This window comes from Corapipo altera, unplaced genomic scaffold, assembly GCF_003945725.1.
Source record: "Corapipo altera isolate COAL_440 unplaced genomic scaffold, ASM394572v1 79, whole genome shotgun sequence".
Lineage (NCBI taxonomy): Eukaryota > Metazoa > Chordata > Aves > Passeriformes > Pipridae > Corapipo > Corapipo altera.
In genome coordinates this window covers 4065536-4080587 of record NW_020884927.1, presented here as the reverse complement: position 1 = coordinate 4080587, position 15052 = coordinate 4065536, and the positions used below count along the sequence as shown (strand labels likewise).

General features: G+C 55.9%; 1 protein-coding gene across 1 annotated transcript; it reads right to left on the bottom strand.

Annotated features, from left to right (window-relative positions):
• Positions 1-444: 444 nt before the first annotated feature.
• OLFML2B (olfactomedin like 2B) lies at positions 445-14161 on the bottom strand. The gene is made up of 8 exons (XM_027658564.1): positions 14018-14161; positions 12670-12933; positions 9136-9243; positions 5909-6085; positions 4027-4255; positions 2867-3343; positions 2285-2461; positions 445-2005 (listed from the first exon to the last, which is right to left on the bottom strand). Exons 1-8 carry the CDS (start codon positions 14159-14161, stop codon positions 1404-1406), a joined length of 2178 nt encoding a protein of 725 aa, XP_027514365.1. The 3' UTR covers positions 445-1403.
• Between the last annotated feature and the right edge of the window lie 891 nt (positions 14162-15052).

Sequence of the window (15052 nt, the reverse complement as noted above, 5' to 3'; positions counted from 1 at the left end):
TGCTGTTTTCCTTAGGCAAATGACTAGAAGGCCTGTGCTGTGTCTGCTGTCTCTTGGGCTGCAGCATGACTCTGCTCAGCACAGCATTGGCACTGCCCATGGCACATGCACCGAGACCTCCCTCCTGCTCCTGAGAAGGGCACCCTGCATGAGCTCCTCCGCTTTGCCAGTGGAACCTGGCAAAGAGAAGGCCACAAGGGTCTCACTGCAGCCCGAGTGACCCCAGTGCAGCTGACATCACAAAGACAAGCTCTTCAGGGCTGGACATGACCATGTCACCTTGGCCCAGTGCCAGTTCCAAGTGGCCTAGAGCTCCCTAGGGTCCCTCCCCCTTTGGTGTGAAAGTTGGGTCTCCCCAAACCAACCAAAACCAATCCAAAACACCCCCATGTATTTCCATGCACCCAAAGGGTTGAACCAGAGCCAAAGAAAGCCCCAAACAGCTGCAAAGGTACTGGATCCTTTATTACTGACAGCAGGTAAATACAAGATGCTGGTAGGCAGGAGGGCAAGGGCTTTGCCTCTGTGAGGGGATCCCGATGGTCAACAGCCAGGACCAGGCTGAGCACGGCAGCAAGAGGCAATGCAGGATTTGGAGCAGCAGGACAAGGGCTCTCCAGCCCCCGGGGCTCCCCCAGCCCCACAGCCCCCTGCCCAGGCAGCCCAGTGCCCAGCTGAACAGAGCCTTCAACCAGCAAATGCCAAGGGGGACTACTTTAGGTTACAAAATGAACAAACAAAAGCCATCTACACGTATTTACAGCATCCCCCTCCTGCCACCAGCTCACTCCAGCTGTGAATCAGGGCTGAAGGTGCACCCGAACCCCCCGAGGGGGTTGCAAAGGGCAGAGCCCAAGCTGGAGGGGACAGTCCTTGGCGTAAGTGCCAGCACCAGGGGCTGATGGAGCTGCGCTCACAGCCCCATTGTACAGCAGGATCTCCAAAGGGAAGCTGGGAAGATGGTCCTGAGAGATGGGACATTCCCATGGGACACACAGGTCCTCCACCAGGGCAGGCAGACATCAGCATTCCGCTGGGACCTGGTGCCCACAGCAGAGAGGCCAGCTTTGTACTGGTTCAGGGTGTCTTGCTGATCATCTTCAGCTAAAAACATCATCAGGAGGACCATGGCCACCTCCTCTTCCCTGGGCAGGAGGGCCCATCTGCCATTCTGAAGGAGAACCTCCTTCCCCTGGGAAGGAAAATCAGAAGCAAGGATACAGCAAAGACAAAGGGGGTGGTTCTGGCCTGGGGATCGATCTACAATCCACCATAAAAAACCAGCTTGAAACAAAACCCATCATTTACTCTTCGATTTGTACAAAATAATAATAACAATAAAAATAATAATAAAAGGTGCTGGTGGCCCCTGGCTTGCAGTGCCCTACTGTGGTGGGAGGGTCTCAGTAGGCAAAGATGACATGGTAGGTGACTTGGTGGCCATTGTCCCAGGCGTAGAGCAGGCGGTCCTTGGGGTTATAGTCTATCTGCGTGGTGTAGGCATACTCGTTCTCAAAGAGCAGCCTGGGGATGATCTGCGTGTTGGTGTGCGTGTCAAAGGCATAGGAGATGTTGGCATTCCTCTTGTTGTAGCTGTCGACCGCGTACAGGACCCCACAGATGACAAAGCAGTTCCCGTAGAAGTTCTTCCGCAGCCCTGTCCTCCACGTGGTCTCCTTCTGGGTGCTGAGGTCGGCTGCGTTCAGCTTGCTCAGCACGATCACCTCCTGGTTGAAGCCCTCATAGCTGATGGCCGGGTAGATGACCCACAGGCCATTCTCATCCACAGCAAAGTCCACGTCTGAGTGGCCTCGCCACCGCCACGGGGTGGACTCCTCGTAGGCCACGTCGTGCAGCATGGCCCAGGCGGCCACGTACCGCTGCTTCAGGTCGTACTTAATGATGTTGCGCGTGAAGGCCCGGTTGTAGTAGAAGGAGCCGTTGTAGACAACATGTCCCGTCCCAATCCAGCTGTATGGGAGCTTGTAGGAGTTGCTCCAGCGACCTGCAGGGCAGAGACACCTTACTGGTGAAACCCTCCCTCTGCTTTGGGGTGGGTGGCCCTGCTGTCAGCACCCTCTGCCCCCAGCTCTGCCTCCGCTCCCTCCACGGCCACTAGCTGCAGCCTGACCTGCCCCATGCTCTGAACCCAGGTACTGGCCCCAGGATAGGGGGTCCCCAGGCAGATCACTCCCCCATGATCCAGTATCCCTGGGAAGGAGGATGCTACTTGGATCAGCCAAGCAGCAGCCAGCGTGGCATCGGAAATGGTGAAAAAACCCACCTTGCTTGAAATTGTCAAGGTTCCTGAACTCCACCAGCGTGTTCCCATAGTAGTAGTTGGTGACATAGATCCGCTCCTCCCGGGCCAGGGGATCCTTCATCCAGGCTCCCTCATTGCGCCCATAGGTGTTCTGGGTGGTGGGGCCCGAGATGGTGGACAGTGTGTCCTTGCAGCGCCCTGCATGGGCAGAGAAGGGCTTGTGAGGCCCCAGGCAGGGTGGCCACACTCTCCCTGCTCCTGTTGGGGTGGGCATCCCCTCCCTCCAGCCCCTTACCCACCCAGCAGGTACCTTCTACTACCGCAGCCCAGTTGCAGCCTAATAGGACCCAGAGCATTGGCCAGATCCTGCAAACATCTCCTCACAGTCTCAGCCATGTCCCTGTCCCAGCTGAGGCTGCTACTTGTTTTGGGTCCATGTCCAGGGAGGCCTTTTGTTGCCCTGGCCAGCCCAGCCCCTAAAACTGGGGGAGACTACAGTAGGTTCCAGAATTAATAAGCAAGTAAGCCCAGCTGGACATGCTGTGGGCACAAGCCAGCCCCCACATGCACAGCTGGGTCGGTGCAGGACCTGCAGGCACTCACCAATGATGTTCCTGATGTCCTCCTCCTCCAGGCCCTCCTTTGGGGTAGGGGGGCTGACTGGTGTTGGGGGCGTGCCTGCCTGTCCCCAGACTCCTGGGCTGCTCTCCATGTCACTCCAGGCCCCAGCAGTGGTGGCTGGGGGCAGGTTCTCCATGGCTGTGTCCAAAGCTGCCAGTAGCTGTGGGGTCCCCTCCTCCACCAGCCCTGCTGGGGCAGTCACGGTCTCTGGGGTGGGGGTCAGCCAGCTCACAGCGTTGGGGTCTGGCGTGGGGTCTGTGGATGTGGCAGGTGACAGGGGCACCGTGGCCGTCGCAGCAGTGTCAGCAGCTGGCGGGGTGGTGGGAGCACTGCCAGGGGTGGGTGGCCATCCCACTGGGGAGGGCTTCCTCACACCCTCGCCCGCCCTGCTGTTGGGCCTCAGGAGCTGGTCCTCGATCAGCAGGTCCACCGTGTTGTCCCCGCTGAACAGCTCATCCGCTGCCAAATACAGACACAGGTGTCACCCCACAGTCCCTCCATGTTGGCCCCTCCATGCTGGCCCCCTGCCCACTTCTGCAGTCTGTCTTGTACTAAGTCCACGTGCATTCCCTCTCCCCTTCCAGTCAGAGAAGGGCTGTGTGAACTGCAGAGGCTGACGGTGCTCACGTTAGGAGGTCAGTGAGACCCCTTCCCAGCCACATCCACCACCCCAGGCAGGGCAGAGCAGGTGACAGAGAGCAAATCTGTCCTGCCAGCCTCCAGAGATGGGGCAGAATGGAAACCCAGCTGCATGCCCAGCCAGATCCCATCCATCTGACCTGGGATGCCAAAGGGGGTGCCTCATCCAGGGCATGTGGACCACTGGGGCTCCCCAGCCACTGCAGAAACTTTTGGAAAGGTGTTGGTATTGGGTGTTTTAAACTGAAGCAGTGACCTATTTCTTTAGCTAGCAGGGATTTTCCATGGAATAACAATGCTGCATTGCTCCACATACAGGGCTCACAGGCTGCATAGCAGTGAAGTACCAGTCACCCCACCTCCTCCTGCCTCCTCCCGCTGCTGCTCCCACACACTTTGCCCACGCATTCCCAGGGGATGAGGCAGGACTCAGGGGTGGACACTGGTTTTTCCACAGGACACAGCCAGCCATCCCACTGACCGTGGCTGCATACCCAACTCACGTTGCTCCTCGATGTCATTCTCCGACTCAGTGGACTGGGCTTTGTAGTAGGTGACCCCTCGGACAATGGTGGGCTTGGAAGGAGGCCGGGTCCTCACCCTCAGCTTCCTTTGCAAGAGCTGCTCAGGTTTCTTTTCCTCCAGAGAGAGGTGCAGCTCTGGGAGGGACTCAACGGAGTTGATCTGCTGGGATATGGTTTCATCTTTCAGGAATCTTTCTTCATATTTGCCCTGGAAGAGACACAGAACATTGTTACTGGATAGGCCAGAAATGCAGCATTTGGGGACAGGGCAGGTCAGGCTGGCCAGTCCTGAATTGGGTAGGAGCTCTGTGCTCCCTCCTTCTTCAGGGTCACCCTCAGTCCCTTCTGATATGGGAAACCCTCCAGGAGGGATGGCAGACCAGCATTGCTTCTGCATATCCTTGGTGCCACCCTGCAATTCCAGGACTCAGCATTCAATAAGGGACAGGCTGTGGGATGCAGGACAGGCAGGCAGAGTGAGATCCACTCCCTTGCATGCCAGGGAGCAGTGCTGGCAGCTGATCTGCAGAGAGAGTGCAATGTGCACCGAGCTTTCACAAGGCAGAGAGGCTGAAGGCACCTTCCCAGCAGGACCAGGAACACCCCCAGAGGCAGGGACCGGGAACACCCCGGGGCAGGGACCAGCTGCGGCAGCTCATGTCTTAAGGATTTCATCTCATTAAAGGAAATCGGAAAGCCAGCCTGAAGGTTGAAGCTGTGCCCATTTGGCTGAGAAGATGGGCCCTGCTGCAATTAACAGTGAGAAAAAGGGCATATTGGGAAATGAGGTCACTCGGGGTAATAAAAGCCCCACACTCCGCTCCCCTTCCTGACTGGGGCTGGCTCCCCTCCAGCAGGCAGCAGCTGCTCAGCTTTCGGCATGGGGAGCAGGGGGAGCAGGGCTGGGAGCATGGCCGGACATCCCCTGCCTGGGGCACAGCTCTCCCTGGGGCAGAGTGTGCTGGCACGGCACGGCTGGGGCCATTTCCCCACCTGCCAACACACAGTGCAGGTGTGGGAGCCCACCCTTCCCACCAGGGCTTGGGGAGCCCACCCCCACACAGGACCTGCAGCACCCAGGGGGGGCAAGTGCAGGCTGTTGCCATCCTGAGGAGCTGAGCACCTCTGTTTGAGCTGGAAATGATGGTTCCCTCCCTAGACACCTTTTGCCCTGCAGGGGTGAGGGCAGGATGCTCCAGGAGTTGCCCAGCAGGGATAAGAGGAGCATGAGGCCATGCTACATCTCACTGCTGAAGCAGCAAATGCATCAGGACACCCTGGACAGACCTTTTCTCAAAACACCCCTCTCACCCCTCTCTGAGGCTGCACAGAAACTGCTGCCCCAGGCTGAGGATGTTGCCATGCTGGGCAGACCCCACGAGGAACCCCCAGTCTGGGGCTGGGTGCCAGAGCCAGGGATGCCCAAGCCTCTGCCTGGAGCCTGCCAGGCGAAGGGGCTTTCTGTGGAGGGGTAATTGCCTGGGAGGGAGGGCAGGCGACAGGCTGTCCCTCCACGGAGCCCCAAGCCCTGCTAATCAAAGGCTCTGAGTTTCCCACCGCTTCCCAGCCGGCCCCACAATGACATCACGCTTTCCGAGCAGTTCAGCCACCGCTGACCTCGAAAACCAACAACCCCGTGGGAAGGGGGGAGGCTCAGGGAGCAACCTCCCTCTGCTCCCACCTACATCCCTCCCCGGCGGCAGCTGGGCTGTGCCGAGAGAAGCGGGCTGGATTTGGAGGCACGGAAACAGGGTCACCCGAGCCGAGAAAAGAAACATCGGCCCGGGGCCACATCCAGGAGACACCCCCAGGGCTGGCTGGTGCAGCAGCAGTGACATCGAGCCGTGTTGGGCAGCCGTACCTCTGCGTGTGTGTAGGCAGCCTCCGCATCCCGCTGCAGTGAACCCTCGATGTCCGTGAGGCTGTTGGTGAGGAGCCTGGAGCAGTTCTCCCTGTCCCTGCCGGAGGGATCCTGCAGCCCCTCCTCCCCACTGGCTCCTGCACGGTGACCTTCCTGTGTGAAGTTCCTGGACATGCCCTAGAGAAGCAAGAGAGGAGACTTTACCCCACTTATAGTCAAGGGATGCTCTGTGGCCCCCAAACCACAGCCCAGGAGCCAGAAAGCAGCTGTGCTACCATCCTGGGTTTACAGCTGGGGCACTTGAGCTGCTAAGAAGATGACCCCTGACCCTAGTGAGATTCAGAAACCCCATCCCTCGTGTGCACATCCAAGATCCACTCTTTTCCACAGGTCCCCATAGAGCAGGAGAATGGCCGTGAGGTTCTTCATCACCCATCTTCAGCTACGCTTGCTGGGTCATGGAAGAGGAAAAGACAAGCTAAAACACCTAAAGTCTCAGCCTGTGGCAACAAGTTCATCTCCCATTTATTAACCTCACTTTCCTAGCTGGATGCCATCCTGGCTGGTCACTGCCTGCCGGACCTTCGAGGGATGTCCTGGAGGTCAGAAACTCACTGGTCTGGTTTCAGCTGTCCTGGTCCCACCCTGCTGCCTGGCCACACAGTGCCTGCACTCAGAGACTGCTCTTCCTCATCACCCTTCGCTCCCACAGAAGAGAGCGAGAATGTGGGGACAGGACAAGAGCCAGTGACAGAGAGTTGTTCTGTGACCAGGAGGGAGCTGGGGATGGCTGCAGCTCATCAAGCAGGCAAACCCTTTGCCCTTCTCAGTTCCCCAACAACAGGCACACCCCGTACCCAAGGGGTTTGTGCAGTCTCTGCTCATCACTCCTAGGGCTTCTACATCTCAAACAGCAACTGCTTTAAGTAAGGTGGCACATCAATCAGAGCACTTTTGCACAGAGACTGTGGGTGATTACCCTGATGCTTCATTTTCAGTGTCCTGCCATTAATTTCTCTTAAAACCCACCGTGACCTCCAACTGTGACCTCAAAATGACCAGCTGATGTGACAGCTGTGAGCTAAAGACAAAGCAGAGGATCTGCCTCTCTGAAGAAGGTGCTGGTTCTGTGGTCTGGGAGTTTGGGGGTTCCTTCCCTTTATGGACATCACTTGAATAAAAGACCTTTTTATACTGGAAACAACTCACAAAACCTCCTAATCTCTGCAAAAATTCCATCCTGAGCTCAGTTAACCCCCAGCCTCCTCCACATGCATCTGAATTCCCAGTCTTTATCCAGAAATTGTGAGTCACAGGTTTTGAGGCTGAATCCAGTGACGCAGGGACTTTTCAGCAAGTGTTTTGCTGCAGTAAGCAGGTCTTCTCGTGATGCTCTCCTAGGATCAGCACAGGAGCAGCTTTTGACACCATCCTCCTTTGGAGAGGATGACTGATTCCAACAGCCTTGTGCCCTTATCATTTATTCTGTGTAATGTTTGGCTTATAACCTGCTTAGGGATAAAATCTGCCTCCCCTTGAGCAGGGAGGCACCACCAAAGCCTGGCCTGTGATGCTGCTGGAGGCCACTCAGTGGCTTCGCTGCAGAACAGCTGCCAAAAGCACACTCGCCTGGGAGGGCAGTGCTTTGAAGCCGTGCCAGGCTCTTGTTCAGCATCTCAGCTGTCCATTGTATCAGACCCCGTGGCCAATGCAGGGTGTGATCCTCCTCCACGTCCTCTCAACAGGAATTTCGGTGCTAAGCCAGCAGCAGGAGGCGTTTCACACCTGCTGCCTGCACTGCCCTGCATCAGCTCTGCCCTGCCCCAGAGCACTGGGCAACCTTCATCTAACCCAGACTCCTCTTGTCTTTCTCCATCCCAGCCCAGTGCCTGTAGGCAGCTTCAGCTGCTTTTACATGACTCTGCAGCCCTGGTTCTGGGAAATTAAAGACTCCAACCTGTGAATTCCCTGCTCCTACACCTTTACTGCTCCATCTCTGGCCAAACTACTTCAGCCAGACTGAGCTTTCTGCCTGTCTGCCTCCCTGTGACAGGCTGTGAGCAGAGTGACCAGGCTGCAAGGTCACTCCACGTGCCCAAAGTGCCACCAGCACTGCTGGCTCTGAACCCCCCCCCACAGGACCCAGCTGGTAAGCAGGGCCACCTTGGCACTGAAGCAGAGTGCAGTGATAACCCCACTTGAAGTAATCCCTTGGCAAACCCAAGTAATCGCTGGAGAACACCCTAAACCACAGGAAGAGGGTGGGATTGCAAACAGGAACATTGGTGCTTTGTTATTTTTATACATCAAAACCCCTTTTCCCCTTTTTGGGTCAATTACTGTGCTTGGAAATCCAGAGCCCCTCAGGCAAGCCTGCTCCTCCCAGCTGTCTTCTTCCTGACCTTGGGATGGAGCATGCCATGCCTTCCCAAAAACACTTTGCAAGTGGAATTTTGGCTTTATAAATCACCGCCTCTCAGCCTCTGGCTGGAGACAAACGGGACTGCTCCACTCCGACAAGAATGTGGAATTACTGTCCCAGATACGGACCACGGGAGAAAACTCCAGTATTTAATCTGGCAACCTGTTGCTACATAGCTGAGCACAGCTTAACAAACTGCAAACCCTAGGCTGTGCTAGCCAAAGAAATATTAAACTATATGGAAGTGAAAATTATTTCTCTGGAAGTCTGCTCTAAAAAGAATGGAAGGTTGAGGGTTCTGCTCTTTTTTAACACAGGCCAAGATGTAACTTGGTCCTTCAGGAATCTGAGCTCCTTGGCTCCCTGCTGTCCTGGTGAGTGTACCCCAGCACCAACCCTGAACCTCTCGCCCCCACATCAAACAGCACAAAAGCAGCCTGTTGAGAGCAACCAGCACAGATGTAAAACTGAGAAGAGGAAAAACTTAACAGTAGACCCTTCTGACCCCAAGGAGATACTGCTCCTAGCGAGGCCACAGCTGGGATCCTGCACCCAGTTTGGGCCCCGAGGAATGGGGGGAGCTGGAGAGGGTCAGGCAAGGCTGATGGGGTGGTGATGTGATGGGCACTGCCAGTGAGGAGTGGGGGGGAGTCTAGTCTGGTCTGGTTTAGTTTAAGCCAAATAGTTAATTAACATTTCTTCCAAAAGCAGCAAGGCTCTGAATGCACCAAAGGCACTAGTAACTTAACTGGAAGCAATTCCCACCGAAGGCAACAACCTGAAGGGAGAGAAGGATTCATCTTACCTCCTCAAGCTTTTCCACCCGACCCACCAGCTTGGTTGTGACCGAGTGCAGCTTCAGAAGGTCTAAGCCATAAAAGGCACTTTCCAGCATCTCCATGATGGAAGACAGCTGCAAGGCAAAGGGAGCACAGTCAGGCAGCAGCACTTGCTGTCGTGTGCCTTGAGTGGTTTCCTCAGTTGAAAAGTCAAGGGCAATGCACCCATCTGAGTACAAGAAGTTTATTAAAAAGCAAGTTTTCGCTTACACAGCCTTGCTGCATTGCTGTCCTGGTCAGAGCACAGCATGCAGAGCAACGTGCTATACCTCTGCAGAGCTTCAGGGCTTTGGGAGCACATTTTGGGTGCTGGGGATTAGTAGCAGAACAAGGAGAAGCACTTTGCCAGCTCTAGGCAGGCTCTCCTGCAAGCCCAAAGGATTAGCTACAGTGATGTGACTGCCAGCAAAAGAGGCAACAAGAGAAAGGCAGCTCAAATAAAAGTGAGTTTGAGATCAGACTCTGAGCTCGTGCCATCCTGTGCTTTTTTTCCTGGAACAAGAAGAAACTTGTTAAAAATTTTTAAAATATTCCCAAACACAAGAGTGAAGAACCAGACATTCAGTGCCAGCCTGGTAACAGTTTGCTTCCTGGAGAACAACTCTATCAGAGGGATGCTGTCCTCTTCTGCAACCGAGACACCCTGTATTTAACTCATCCCTGTCCCACAGCAGGAAGGGCTGTGTCCTCTTGTCCTGCCCAGCATCAGCCTTTGCTCACCAGTCCTGGGGATCTGGACAGCAATACCCTCATTCTGCCTTTTGTCTGGGTCCTGGTGCTCCTCCACAGAGGACAGTGCTGACTATGGAAAGGCTGAGGAGAAGCCGGCCCATTCCCTGCCTCAGCTCCCACACGTCTGCTCCCTCCAGTCCCATGTGTCCCCACATGTCCACATGGTGCTGCAGACCTTACAGCCCCAAAGGCTGAGAAGGATTTTCAGTGCATAGGAATTACTACAGGGCAATGACATTTTCTCCAAGCAGCTACAAACTGGTCAACAGAGCTTCATAAACATGGGAGAATCACAGGCAGCACTGCTGGCAGCACTCGTAGTTTCCACCCCAGCCTCTGCAGTCTCCCTGTGGAGCTGACAGCAAAGGAAAGATTTTTTGGGCCAGATAAAATGGCAGCATTAAGAGACAAGAGCTGTTTTATGGCTATGCATCCACTTTCCACTGAGGGCTGGATGGAGACGACCGATACAATGCACACAGCCTGCCAGACAGCCACTGGAGACATGTGCTTTCCCTCCAGGCTGGATAATTTCCATCAATGCACAAAGGTTACAGACTTTATTAACCTCCTTTCAAACCATCCTGAACACAGACTCCTTGCACTGACTCTGCACCCGAGACCCCACAACACACACTGTGCCTACAAGCAGAGGAGCAGCATGTTGCCATTTCACAAAAACAGATCTTTGATTAAGCTACTCCCTGCCAGCACCATGCTGACCCTCCCCAAAAGACCACACTGATGTTCCTACCAACTCAATGCTTCCTTCCCTTCATCCACTGCAGACTTACACTCCCACTGGTCTCATGGTCCATGAATTCCCATGGGACCTCATTAAAGACACAGGTGGGACTGAAATCTTCAGCTGGGATGCCCAGCACAGCCACTCGACTGAGTTGGGGTGCCCAGACATACATTCCTGCTGCCTGGACTTTTCTCTCTGTGTTTATCCCTCTTTCTCACCATTCCCTCAGGGACACATCCTCCAGCCCACTCATCATAAGGGAGGGAACTTCCCACATGTGGAGTATCCAGGGCTTTTGAGTCAGAGCATAAGAAAGTCTGGTAAAACACAACACATACAGAGCATGACCCTGTGCACTTCCCACTGCTGGACTGGGCAAGGGTGATGCTTCTCGGACCAGCAAAGAGAGCTATACCCCTGGGGCTGACCCGGCCCTGCGCTGAGGAGTGCAGGAGCTGCTCCTCAGGAGTCACATAAGTACTGGAGCTCTGTCCTCTCCTATTCCCAGCTTCTCCTAAGAGAAGTGGCTGCTCCCAGTGAGCTCGACAGCAGGAGGGGCTCTGAGAAAACAATCCTGCTTCACAGCTCCTGAGGATGGACTTCCACAGCAAAGAAAACCCCTGCGTGTGTATGTTTGGATAAATCTTGTGAAATCGTTTGGCCGCGAATCCTTGCGAAATGAGCAGGGGAGCCGGGGCCAGTTCCTAGAGGACAGGCTTTCACACCACAGCTGGCTGTGAGCAGCTCCCCGGTGGGAAGAGCAGCTGGAGCCAAGGGCGCAGCTCACCACACCACTCTGCTCCTCCTGGAGGCTGACCAGCCCCAGAGAGGATGGGGAGAGAGCTAGATGTGAGAGAGCTAGAGAGATGTGAGGTGGAGGAGCTCTGCCTGCCTCCTGGCAAGGGACTACAGGGTGTCCCCTCCCCTAACACAGAGAGCTCACAACTCCTTATCTAAGACCACGTGTGACATCCTGGCTTCTCCCCCAGACGAAGGACCACCAAACAACTCTAGACTGGGACTCCTCCTTCCCTGAAATGATGGATTGTCTGCCTGTGCCTGTTTATCTTCCCTAGCTGCAGGGGCGCTTGGACAAGAAGCTGCTAACTGTCTGCAGTTGGACAAGATGAAACACATCCTGAAGCTCCAAATTAATTAGAACAAGCCCATGGTGGTGGTGGCCTCAGTGGCAGGCTGCCCCACAGCATCTCGCACACCGCCTCCCTTCCCCCCAAAGCTGGGACAAGCAGGGCTGCCCCAGGGTACATCCCATTGCCACCTACACCAGTGCCACCAGCATTCAGCCTTCTGCTCCAGGGACTCCCCAGGGCTGGACCAAGCCAGTGGCAGTTTCTGCTGCCCTACACTGGTAGAAAACTTGAAAACTCAGCAGGGTTTGCTGCCAGCTGCTCCACCAGCAAAACCAAGAATCCAGTAGAAGTCAGGAGTACGTAGAACAAACACTGTCATGTTTGGAAAAGAGTTCTATATTACTAGAGAGATAAAATACCAAATAGTAGAGAAGTGTCAGTATTTAAAACAACAAACCCATCCTGCCATCTGCCAGCTGTGCAACACACCCTCACGCTGACGCATCAGCAGCTTTTGGCCCACAGAAGCCAAAACAGCTTTTCTGTATGGGTCTTTGGGAGTCCCTCTCTGCAACAGGAAAAAGACCTGACAGCTGCTGAGCAGAGCAGAGCTGTGCCCCAGGGACATTTGGAGCTGGACAAAGGGCAGGGAGCAGCCCAAGTTCCTCCTGGACTTCCAGCAGAGACAGCCACGGTGGAACCCAGGCAGCATGGGATCAATCGAGTGAATCATCCACTGCAGCTGCTCGAATCAATCCCTTAAGCTGAGCTTGATTTTTATATCAGACATGTGGACATAAAAATAAGTAGGAGATTGTTTAGAAAAAAAAGTCTGGGAAATATTTTTTTTTTAGAAAAAGCTCTGAAAGAAAAGGTTTCAGAAGACCTCCCACTCCCCAAAGAGTCCCAAGCTCAAGATGCTCTCCTACCTTCAGGTCACTGCTCTCTGCCTCCCGCAGCTTCTTTAGCCTGAAGTCCCCCTCGCAAGGGTTGAGGGCCGAGGGGGGAGCCACGCACGCACACTTGCAGCTGGGTCCTGACGTGATGGTTTCCACCGTGTAAAAATCCTCTGCTCTGAAAGCGCCTTCGTTAATCCTCTGGCAGGCGCCGCGGCCCAGGGGTCTGACCAGGCATTTGCACCGGCAGTCGGAGCCTTCAGACACCGCCTTCACCTTGTCGTAGTCACCTAACAGCTGAGCACAGGTCACCGCAGTTAGCCAACCTCCCGTCCTCTGCCTGCACAGCAAGGACAGCCTAGACCTTGAGGTCAAAACGAGGACACTTTGGATACCCCGAGCCTCGAGGAAACTGGCCGGCTTTTCCAAAATCTGCCAACCAAGAAGCTCTCTAGAGATTGCAAAGCTTTCTGACCCCTGCCTACAAGGGGAATAAAAACTGGCTTCTTACAACATGATATTTTTTATTCCACTGTGTGCAGAATGCTGCTTTGAATTTCCAGTACAAGGATTTTAAATACGAACACCATCCTGCTGTCTTTTAATGCTCCACATCCAAAAGACCCAATAAGTCACCTGCTACCCAGAACAAGACTTTTTTACACAGGCAAACAGGGTAACGGTACACTGGAAGAGCGACTGAAAGCCACCCTATAAGCAGCATAACCTGGTGGTGAAGCAGTATTTCTGATTAGCCCTATACAATGCCAGGAATTTCCTTTACGGAGATTTGCAGACAGCGCTTCTGAAAGCCCAAGCACAAAAATAACTTTGGCGGTACGTTTCCAATAGTCCCTGCGTTAGCCATTTCCGAGGGCAGATAATCACACACCGTCTGATCGGCCAAGTCTAACAGAAACCTCCACCGCATCCCACTGGCAGGGAAAAAGCCTGGATCCCTCCCCTCTGCACACAAAGAGGCTCCACTAATTCCCCTCCAAAGAAACTCCCCGTTTTCCGAGTCCCCCTCGGGGAAATGATAGGATGGAGGCTGTGAACTGCTCCCAGATGGGCTTCAGAGAGTTCACTGTACCCCCGGTGATGAACTCTCTCCAGTGCTCACCGGCGGTGCTGGCTGAGTACGCAGCATCACCCAGCATCGCTGAGCATGCACAGCAACACACAGCATCGTCCAGGCTGTGTACAGCACCACCCAGGGTGCACACAGCATCACCCAGCATCGCTCAGGGTGCACACAGCATCACCCAGGGTGTGCACTGCATCCCCCAGCACCGTCGAACACGTACACCCGGCATCCCCCAGCACCCCGCAGGCTGCGCGCATCATCCCCCCCGGCAGTGCCTGCATCCCCCGCGGGTACCTGGGAGAGAATGTTCTCTTGGTTATCCGCCTCGTCCTGCAGCGGCTCTGCGGAGGGCCCGGCCGTGCCGGCAGGGGTGGTCCCTGCCCGGCAGCCGGCGCCCAGCGCGGCCAGGCAGAGCAGCAGCGGCAGCGGCCGAGCCATGGGCGGGCGGCGGAGGGGCCGGGGCCGGCGCGGAGCCGCCGCTGCTCGCTCAGGTGCGGCGCGGCGGGGCGGGCGGGGCCGGCCCGGGCTCCCGCCCCGCTCCTCCCTCCCACCCGGGCTTCCCTCCCTCCGTCCCTCCTCCCCGGTCCTTTCCCAGTCCTCCCTCCTTCGGCGACGGGACGGGGCCCGGGCGGGGCCGAGCGGGCGGCGGGGCGGGACCGGGGCCGCCCCGGGCGGTGCTTCCCACCTGCGGCGTGGGCTCCCCGCAGCACCAGCCCGCTGCTCGGGCCGCCCCCGAGGAGCTCGGGCATCTCCCGCCCGAAGGAGGCTGCAGTCCGACCCCGCGCATGGGGCTGCTCCGGGAGGATGCGACCCGCCTTCCCAAAGTGCCCGCACTGCCGGTCTGCACCCGGCAAACCTGAGCCTCCCACCCCTGCGGTGTGCCAGGGGGCTGCTGGGGGACGCAAAGCCGTCCTTATGACCACCCTGGCTCCTGAGAACAGCCTGGCTCTCACCCTCCATTCCTTTAGGTCCCAGGGAAGCGGTGCTGATGGCACGGCACGGCACACCGTGGCTCTCCAGTAACACTGCACACACTGGGGTCACACAAGCAGTGCATGTTTCCAAGACGGGCTCCCAGCCATGAGAGCAGACCTGTGTGCTCACTGAAATCCAGGCTGACACCGCCGGGAAGCGGTTGCACTCTGGCAATTCTGTATCCTTCTGCACCTCCTGCCAAACGGAAATGTTCTGGACATGCTGTTCCCAGGGAAAGCACAGGCACAGCATCTTCCGCTGCGGAGGTGTCTGCGCTGCCCTGAAGATGTCCTGAACCTCACTGCAGCACGAAGAAACCTGAGATGCCCTTATAAAAGTACCAACGACAATCAA

Coding starts and splice junctions, on each gene's coding strand:
- OLFML2B (XM_027658564.1), bottom strand. CDS start 14,161: ATGGCTCGGCCGCTGCCGCTGCTGCTCTGCCTGGCCGCGCTGGGCGCC. Junction 6,086..9,135: donor GGGTGGAAAAGCTTGAGGAG/GTAAGATGAATC, acceptor TTGCTTCTCTAG/GGCATGTCCAGGAACTTCAC. Junction 2,462..2,866: donor GGACATCAGGAACATCATTG/GTGAGTGCCTGC, acceptor CTGCCCATGCAG/GGCGCTGCAAGGACACACTG.